The sequence below is a fragment of the Rosa chinensis genome, chromosome 7 (assembly GCF_002994745.2).
Source record: "Rosa chinensis cultivar Old Blush chromosome 7, RchiOBHm-V2, whole genome shotgun sequence".
Classification (NCBI taxonomy): Eukaryota; Viridiplantae; Streptophyta; class Magnoliopsida; order Rosales; family Rosaceae; genus Rosa; species Rosa chinensis.
The window spans coordinates 10787410-10796717 of NC_037094.1; the positions used below are offsets into that span (position 1 = coordinate 10787410).

A 9308-nucleotide genomic window follows, 5' to 3' on the forward strand; every position below is an offset into this window, starting at 1 on the left:
AATTAGTAATTAAATTCAAAATAAATAAAAATTAAATATGATTTTCTTTCTGGGCCGAAAGTGTGTCCACCAGAACATGGGCTGAAAATATTCCTTTCTCGCGTACGAATAACTCTCCGAATATCCGTTACCGAAAAAGCTAAACTCAACCCTCTGGTTTAAACCCAATCATAGTCAACACCTACAAGAAACGCTGGGTTGAGCTGGATAATGAGAATCCGTCAAAAACACGGACAACAACGCGACACGTGTACCGTCGGATTTCATCTGACCCTTCACAACCCCACTTTATTAGGTTAAAATTAGGGTTAAGGCTTCGCATCTCTCACAAGTCACAACAACATCATCTTCTTCAATCTCAGATTTCAGATTTGGCACCCTTTTTCGCCAATACTCTCTTCTTCTTCTTTCTTGGAATCTGCGATTAACCGATCTGCGATCATGGAGATGGAGCGCGTGGTGGAGTTTCCTCACACTCACATGGATCGTCGTCCCCGAAAGAGAGCGCGTCTGGGCTGGGACGTTCCTCAGGCCCCAAAGGTATTATCTTTGTGACGAAGCTTTGCGGTCTGATTCAATTATCTTGTGGTTTTTGTTTTGTCCTCTATTAGATCCTGGACGGCTCGGTTTTTATTTTTATTTTTTTATTTTTTACCATGTTGTTATAGTTTGTGATATAAGCTCTTGATTTTCCTTTATCTGGATCTGTAATACGAGTTTCTGAATCTTTTGGTTAATTCGAAGCTTTTTTGATCTCCGATTTCATAGATCGGAGCATGGATTTATGGTTAATTTGGTAAATCTTGCTTGAAATCTGGTTTTATCAGTTTTGAAATCGAATTTAATAAATTTACACGTAGTATTATGTTTTTTACGAAGGAGTTTTAGCGAAGAATTTCTTTTAGCAATTGATAAATGCTTGGAATCGGTACTTCTTGAATTTTGTATTTTTGATAATTTGTATATTGTACTGCCTACGCAACAAATTCCAGCAACGTCGATTAATCTATTCAATGCGTTAATTGTTGTTAGGTATTTGAAAATCATGCTTTAATTAAGGTATTGATGTATTCAGTTTTTGCTTTACTTTATTGTTTGAAATATAATTGTGGTTACCATCATATTATACGTTTTGGATCACTATCTGCATGTAGAATATTTCTTATGATTTGTGAGTTGGGTCGTGTTATGAGATTCTGATGTGACTTGAGGGAATGGATTGGGTTACGGTATAGGGGTTGGAAGAATTTGACCTTATTTTGAGTGGTACATGAATGGATGGCTCTGTGTAGGCTCAGGTAGGAATGTTTTGTGGACAAGAGGTTGGGAATATGACAAGCTTTGCTCCTTTGATGGCACCCTCACTCTACACTACTAGTTCCCTATTTGATAAGGAAGTAGCTCGAAATGGTTCACCCCCATGGAGAGAAGATGACAAAGATGGGCATTACATGTTTTCGCTGGGAGAAAATTTAACAGCTCGCTGTAATTACATCTCACCATCATTAAAGCATTTGCATTTCTTGATTATTCTGATGATCAGTTTCTCAGTTTTTGAGATTGCTCTCATTATGAACTTTTGGGTTCACAATCAATGCGTTATCCTGTTTTTCATCGCCGGTCTTTTTGAAAAGTTAAATCAGTTTTTTTTTTAGACATATATTTGCTCTAGTATCGAAGTTGTGGAATTTTATACTGTTGTCACCTCTTGCAGACAAAATCCAAAGCAAAATGGGTGAAGGTACATTTGGTCAGGTTTTGGAGTGCTGGGACAGAGAAAAAAAGGAAATGGTTGCCATAAAAATTGTTCGTGGGATCAAGAAATATCGTGAAGCAGCTATGATTGAAATTGAAATGCTGCAACAACTTGGTAAACATGATAAAGGTGGCAGCCGGTGAGTATTTGTGTCTTTTTTTTACTTTTACTGACATGGGACATTTGATGAATATTTTCCCTCAAGTTTTTAGAATGTTAAATGGGTTCATTCCTTGCAGTTGTGTGCAATTACGGAACTGGTTTGACTATCGTAACCATATCTGTATTGTAAGTATATGATTAATCTGTGGTGGATTGATTTCCCCGATTCACAAATAATTTGGGGGTTAAAACTCGTGCGTGAATTTAAATGGTTTTTAACAGGTGTTTGAGAAGCTTGGACCAAGCTTATACGATTTTCTCAAGAAAAACAATTACCGCTCATTTCCCATTGATCTCGTCCGTGAGATTGGCAGACAACTGTTGGAATGTGTAGCATGTGTGTAAAAATACTTGAGCTAGTTTCTTTCAATCCATAATATATCTTGCTTTAATACTTAATTTTTGTTGTTTGCTGCAATGAAACTGTCTCTTGTATTGTGTCTAAAAAATTTTGTTCACATGGTATGCAGTAGTTTCGTGTATTTCACAATACCAATCAATGCAGTATTGGTTGGATTTTTCTTGTTATCCTGCTTTCTGATGATTTTGGCATTTCTTTGCAGTCATGCATGATCTCTCTCTTATTCATACCGACTTGAAGCCAGAGAACATACTTCTTGTTTCTCAGGATTACGTTAGAGTCCCGGATTATAATAAGGTTTGTTCTGCTCTTCGTTATCCCCCTTTTTTTCCTAATTCTGTTTGAATAACTCGTTTGTGATTGTACCGTATTTAATGTTTTATGAATTTGCTAATTGCAGAGCTCATCTCGATCACCCAAAGATAGCTCTTACTATAAAAGAGTACCAAAGTCGAGTGCTATTAAGGTGATTGATTTTGGTAGCACAACTTATGAGCGTCAAGATCAGAACTATATTGTATCAACCCGTCATTACCGTGCACCAGAGGTTATTCTTGGTAAGTGTGTACTCAATGTGTATTAGTTTGTCTATGCTGCAAGTAGATCTCCAATAACGTTTATTATTATTGTGCAGGAATGGGCTGGAGCTACCCTTGCGATGTATGGAGCATTGGTTGTATCTTAGTGGAGTTGTGCACGGTATGTCGGCTAAACTTTATTCTTGTGCTTATTAGTTTTTTCTTTAATATATAAGTTATTTATTCTATATTTGCTTCTTGGTACAGGGTGAGGCTTTGTTTCAGACTCATGAGAACTTGGAACACCTTGCCATGATGGAGCGGGTACTTGGTCCCCTGCCCCAGCATATATTAAAGAGAGCAGAGTAAGTGATGACTTAACCTGCCTGATATTATTTTTCTTATTTTCAAAAAAGAAAGAAGTCTCACTTTGCTCGTGGAAATTACAGCCGACATGCTGACAAGTACGTCAGGAGAGGTAGATTGGATTGGCCAGAAGGTGCTGCCTCAAGAGAGAGTATCAAGGCTGTTCAGAAGCTTGCTCGTCTTCAGAATCTTATAATGCAGCACGTAGACCATTCAGCTGGTGACCTTATCCACCTCTTGCAGGGGCTGCTGAAGTATGATCCTTCAGATAGACTTACAGCTCGTGAAGCCCTTAGGCATTCGTTTTTTACACGGGACAATCTTAGGAGATGAGTATAGTGTCTACCTTACCTACTCTGAGTGCAGAGGTGTAGGATTGTTTCTGTTGTGTAGATATCTGAATGTAGATTGACTGGATAACACCCGCTATTGTGGTTGCATAAAGTTGATGTTGAATTCTTTGAAGTCTACTAACCTAATTCTGTATTGTACAGTACTGATTTTGTGAAATGAGTAACAAATGCTGTGTTTACATTCTGCCTCTTCATATTTTGTTGAAAGCTCTTGTATGGTAAAATGGTACTGGTTTCACCATCTATCTTTTCCTGGTTAAGTTATGCCCACTAACCAGGTGATGCTCCCGGGTATCATGAAACTCAAATGCTTCATATATGGATGCCAGAATGTGTTGGCTCTATACTTGTGGCAAGGTCCAAAAAATTGTGTTCTTGCGTTTGAGCGTTAAGAGGTTGTAACAGTGCAAGATAAGAAGAATGTAGAATTGGCCTGGATAGGTAATGGCAAAAAATGAAAAGGGATAGGTTTGAAGGTTAGCTCTCCTGTAACTTCGAATTGATGGATTCAACTATTTGGAAGACGACGATAGGAGTTGTCAAGAGCTAACAAGGAAGTTTGCTGCAGTTTGTGGCTTTTATTGTTAGAAACTTGGTCCCTTGTTTAAGATGCATTGGCAATCTTAAGAGGCTTCATAAGGCGCTTGAAAGAAACGTTTAAAGCTTTGGTAGCTTCTTTGATCAGGTGACTCGAGCACATATAGAAGCAAATTAAGAGAGATGGTCTGAAGGATTTTATGGATATTCTTCTCGACTCAAGAGAATGCCCGCAGATTTTGAGCTCTCTCGAGAGTTGAGACAACGTGACAGCAATCGCATTAGTATATATCTCTCGCTCACCCTCAATCTCATGTAGACTTCAGACGTTTGATACACATTGTTGACATTTGAGACGTGTTAATTCGATAAGATTTAGGAAACTTCAGGTGCAGGATGAGGCTTGACTTATCTATTTCTCTTCATCTCATATTCTAAGGTGACGTGTTAATCCTGGTTGTGTAAGTTTCTGCATGTTTTCTTGGTTATGCACTGTGCCACGAACACTGGTACTCCTGGTCCTATATAGCACCGAAAGATCTTGGGATGAAGAAGTGATAGACTTGTGTGCCATTATCTCGTACTGCTAGACATTTCTAAATTCCAGCATAACAATGAGTTTGCTCATATCATCTAAGTAGCTCACAATCTGATTCCTAGCTCGGCAGTTTCTGTCCCTAGCTCAGATGGCTACAGATAACGCATTCTGTGGCTTTGTCTTCATGTATTTGGGAGGACAGGCGGGCCGAAATAGGTTAAAAACTCTATTGGATATATTATGACGTTTACATTTACTCCAGCTAGAATTAGAAAGAACAATAGTTCACGTATATTTCTGTCACTTGTATATATGTTATATAGGTGTTCTGCATGAATAATTGCTTACAAGTTACAACCTAGAGAACCTCGATACCGTGGCAATGGCTCTGTTGAATCAATTCTGTGAAGAGCTAAATATGAGCACTGTCTTCAATCCCTTCCTGGTTTCTCTGCTCTTGCTTTTTATCTTCGTTTTATTTTCACTTTCTAGATCAGTTGAGAAACTCAAAACGCCGCCATCCCCAACAAGGTTGCCAATAATTGGAAACCTCCACCAGGTGGGCACACTCCCACACCGTTCTCTTCATGCCCTTTCAAAGAAGTATGGCCCTTTAATGCTACTGCACTTGGGCCAAGTTCCAACACTAGTAGTTTCATCTGCAAACATGGCCAAGGAAATAATGAAGACTCATGACAGTGTTTGCTGCAGCCGTCCCAAATCTACAGCTGCAAATATATTACTCTATGGATGCGGAGACATAGCGTTTTCTCCTTATGGAGAGTACTGGAGACAAGTTCGGAAACTTTGTGTAGTTGAACTTCTAAGCCTTAAAAGAGTACAACAATTTGAATTTGCAAGAGAGGAAGAAGTTGCAGAATTGGTCAAGAGTATACGCAAAGCATGCCTGAGTAAGTCTCCCATTAATCTAAGTGACATGCTGAGCACAACCTTCAACAACATACTTTCTAGGTGTGTTATTGGAAACAGGTTTGTAGAGGAAAATGATAATTGGTTTGGAGAGGCATCAAGAAGGTTGTTGGTTCAACTCACGACTTTCAGTTTTGGAGATATCTTCCCTTGTTTGAGATGGATTGACAATCTTAGAGGATTCATTGCAAGTTTGAAAGCAACTTCTGCCAAATTAGATGGGTTCTTTGATCAGTTGATTGAAGAACACAAGACCACAAAGGCAGAAGGTATGCCCGAAACAAGTGATTTTGTGGATATTCTTGTCAAACTTCAAAAAGATGACATACTTAACTTGGATCTCACTCAAGACAACTTGAAAGCAATCCTACAGGTTTCTCTCTATATCTATCTATTTCTATGTCAAATCTATTTCTGTATGGCTGATCCATTTGGCTTTTGTATCATTCTAGGACATGTTTATTGGCGGAAGTGATACTACAGCGACAGCTTTGGAATGGCTAATGGCAGAGCTTGTGAGAAATCCAAGTGTGATGAAGAAACTCCAACAAGAAGTAAGAAGAGTCGTGGGGAAAAAAGAAAAGATAGATGTAGATGATATCAATCAAATGGACTTCTTAAAATGTGTCAACAAAGAAACTTTAAGACTACATCCTCCAGCTCCTCTTTTACTTCCGCGAGAAACAATCGCAGCTGTAACACTGGGAGGTTACTATATCCCCGCAAAAACAAGGGTACTTGTCAATGCATTTGCAATCCAAAGGGACCCCAAGTTCTGGGACAATCCCGAGGAGTTCCTCCCGGAGCGATTTGAGGACAACTCAATTGATTTTAAGGGCCAGGACTTCCAATTTGTCCCGTTCGGTGGTGGGAGAAGAGGTTGTCCAGGGCAGGCCTTTGCGGTGGCTGGAGCGGAATATGTGGTTGCAAATCTTCTGTACTGGTTTGACTGGAAGTTGCCAAATGATAATGTTTCGGCCGATGCCTTGGACATGAGCGAGGTCTTTGGAATCACTGTCCATAAGAAAGCTCCTCTTCATCTTGTCCCCATACCATACTCCCCTTAATCACTCCAGCTAGAGGCTTAATGTTCAGTGTTCCAGTGGTTATTTCAGTCTTTATATATATACATACATACATACCATCCTAAATAAACATCTCATGACGCACTTCTATATTGTGCTGGAGAGTTTGAACAAGTCCGAGGGTAGAAATATATGTTGGTGGCTGCGAAATTTGGCCGAGTGCAAAAATAAAATTAAGATCAGTACCATCAATCACCCTTTTCTAAGACATGTCTTTCTGCTGCTTTCTATTTGTTTTTGGTGGTTGCGCAATCCTGAGTGTTGGCGTGAGTCATACCATGTATTATTAGGGTTGTGTATCTTGTGTATTATTAGGAATATTTTCTTTTATTTTGTTTCCTAGTAGGACACGTTGTATCTTGTATATATGCTCCATTCTTGGAGAAGAATAATATCATCAGAAAATCCAAAATCCTTTGTTCCTTTGTGACTTGGTATCAGAGCCGAGATCCATTTGGGCTCGGTTGTGCTATTCGGCTTCCTTTGCAAGAAAACTTGTTCGCTTGTGATCTTTTGTCTCTTGTCCTTTCGGGTTTGTTTGCTGGTTTTTTGACTGATTGGTTCGATAGTGCTGTTTGCTGGCTGTTCTTTGGTTCGTGACTTTTTGGCCATTTCTTTGACTTGATTGCTTTGGTTCGTGACTTTGTGACCATGTTGGTTGTCCTCTTTACTCTATTGATTAGCACCGCTGGACACTTTTTGATTTCTTCAACAAGGGAATACTTAATAAACTCAACAGCCTCCTTGTTTTGTGGAATATTCATTGATTAACCTTTGTCGTATTGTTACAACTTTATTTAGTATTTAAGGAAGGAAGAAGATGGTGGATTTAAAGATCACTGACGGGAAAAGTGGAGAATCCCAAGAGTTTGGAGAAGCAAGTTCTGTGGCACGTGAAGTTGTAATTGTCCAGAATGTCACAGATAATTTGAGTTTTGGTGTCAAACTCGATGGTACCAATTATCAGTTATGGCAGAGACTTATGAAGATCCATATTCAGGGGATTGGAAAGTGGAGTTATGTTACCGGTAGTGCAGCATGACCTGTTGCAGGTCCAAAAGTTGATGAATGGGATACGGCAAATAATAACGTGATGGGAATTCTTCTCAAAGCTATGACTCCGGAGGTGATGAGATTATTTGCTAACTATGATTCTCCCAAATCAATTTGGGACTCTGTTGCTGCTACATATTATGATAAGAGTGATTTTGCTCGTGTTCATGAATTGACTGTCAAAGCTTTCAAAATAACTCAGAGTGGACAGCCTGTTGCAACCTTTTATGCTAATTTGAAGACAATTTGGCAGGAGCTTGATCAGAGAAACCCTAATCATATGACTTGTGCAGTTGATATTAATTCCTATCAGAATGAGCAGGACAAGATGCGTGTCCATATTTTTCTTGCTGGCCTGGACCCTCACTTTGAATGGGCAAAGAATGAGTTATTGCGTCTTGCAACTCCACCTACGTTGGAGCAAGATTTTGCTTATATTAGAAGAGATGAAGGTAACAAGGCTGCCGCTCAGAACCTTCATACTGAAATTTCCAGTTTAGCAATCCATGCTACACCTCCATCTCAACCTCAGATTGGGAATTCTACCCTAGTTCCATTTCAGAACCAGTATCAACCACAAACTCAGGGATATCAGCAGAATCAAAATTATAACCAAATGACTTGCAACTATTGCAAGGAAGCTGGACACTTCAAGAATCAATGCCCTAAGCTGCGAAGGTTTAATTACAATAACTCTAGTTGGAGAGGAGGCAATCATACTGGAGGTCGTGGAGGACGCGGTGGTGGTCAAAAAGGCAAAGCTGCAATCCAATTAGTGCCAGAACCGGACTTCTACAGCATTGAGGGACAAGATCCCTCAGAGGGTAATGTTTCCTTGACTAAGGACACTCGAGGTAAAATTGGTATTGCTTTACATGTTTCTGACTTTACTGGTAGTGATACATGGATAATTGATTCTGGTGCGTCTGACCATATGACCTATGATAAGTCATTCTTTATGTCTATGTCATCCCCTTCTATATCCCATGTTTCTAATGCAAATGGTGCATCCTTTCCAGTCTTAGGTGTTGGGTCTGTTCAGGTTACACCATCCATTGTATTGCATGATGTGCTTTATGTACCTTCGTTGTCTCATCATCTTTTATCTGTCTCTCAGTTAGGGTCACAAAATAAGTGCTCTGTAACCTTTTACCCAATGTATGTTATTTTTCAGAATCTGTGCACCAGGGTGATTATGGGCAAGGGAGACCTGAGGGGAAGAATGTTCCATTTGGATTGGATGTACGCAGAACCAACACCAGCGATGGAACCACCTTTGGCCATGACATTGAATTCTGATCGATTGAATGAGCTATGGTTGTGGCACCGGCGGTTGGGTCATCCATCTTTTGGAGTTATGAAGAAGTCCATGCCTTCATTGTTTTTAGGAGTTAGTGAGTCTAGCCTGCATTGTGAAACTTGTGCTTTGGCTAAGAGCCATAGGTCTAGTTATCCTTCAAGTTTTCATTCTAATACTATGCCTTTTGAGTTAATTCATTCAGATGTGTGGGGTCCTTCTAAACATTCTACCCTTTCTGGAATGCGATATTTCATATTATTCATTGATGACTTTACTAGATTATCTTGGGTCGTTTTACTTAAGTCCAAAGATTCTGTTTTCTCTGCTTTTACAGCATTCCATAATCTTG

General features: G+C 39.4%; 2 protein-coding genes across 4 annotated transcripts; both read left to right on the top strand.

Moving 5' to 3' along the window:
- Positions 1 to 309: 309 nt before the first annotated feature.
- On the top strand, positions 310 to 3704 carry LOC112175651 (serine/threonine-protein kinase AFC2). Of its 3 annotated transcripts, XM_024313361.2 has the most exons (10): positions 310 to 540; positions 1293 to 1485; positions 1715 to 1895; positions 1996 to 2044; positions 2141 to 2255; positions 2482 to 2576; positions 2680 to 2836; positions 2914 to 2978; positions 3065 to 3162; positions 3247 to 3704. In XM_024313361.2, exons 1-10 carry the CDS (start codon positions 442 to 444, stop codon positions 3494 to 3496), a joined length of 1302 nt encoding a protein of 433 aa, XP_024169129.1. In that variant the 5' UTR covers positions 310 to 441; the 3' UTR covers positions 3497 to 3704. The 3 variants fall into 3 exon arrangements, with proteins under 3 accessions (XP_024169129.1, XP_024169130.1, XP_024169131.1); XM_024313362.2 differs by lacking the exon at positions 1293 to 1485 and having other exon boundaries at positions 384 to 540; XM_024313363.2 differs by lacking the exons at positions 310 to 540; positions 1293 to 1485; positions 1996 to 2044; positions 2141 to 2255 and having other exon boundaries at positions 1727 to 1895.
- Positions 3705 to 4848: 1144 nt separating this feature from the next.
- LOC112175649 (cytochrome P450 71A1) lies at positions 4849 to 6936 on the top strand. The gene is made up of 2 exons (XM_024313359.2): positions 4849 to 5894; positions 5974 to 6936. The coding sequence occupies exons 1-2, from the start codon at positions 4974 to 4976 to the stop codon at positions 6586 to 6588; spliced, it is 1536 nt and encodes a 511-aa protein (XP_024169127.1). The 5' UTR covers positions 4849 to 4973; the 3' UTR covers positions 6589 to 6936.
- Positions 6937 to 9308: the final 2372 nt, after the last annotated feature.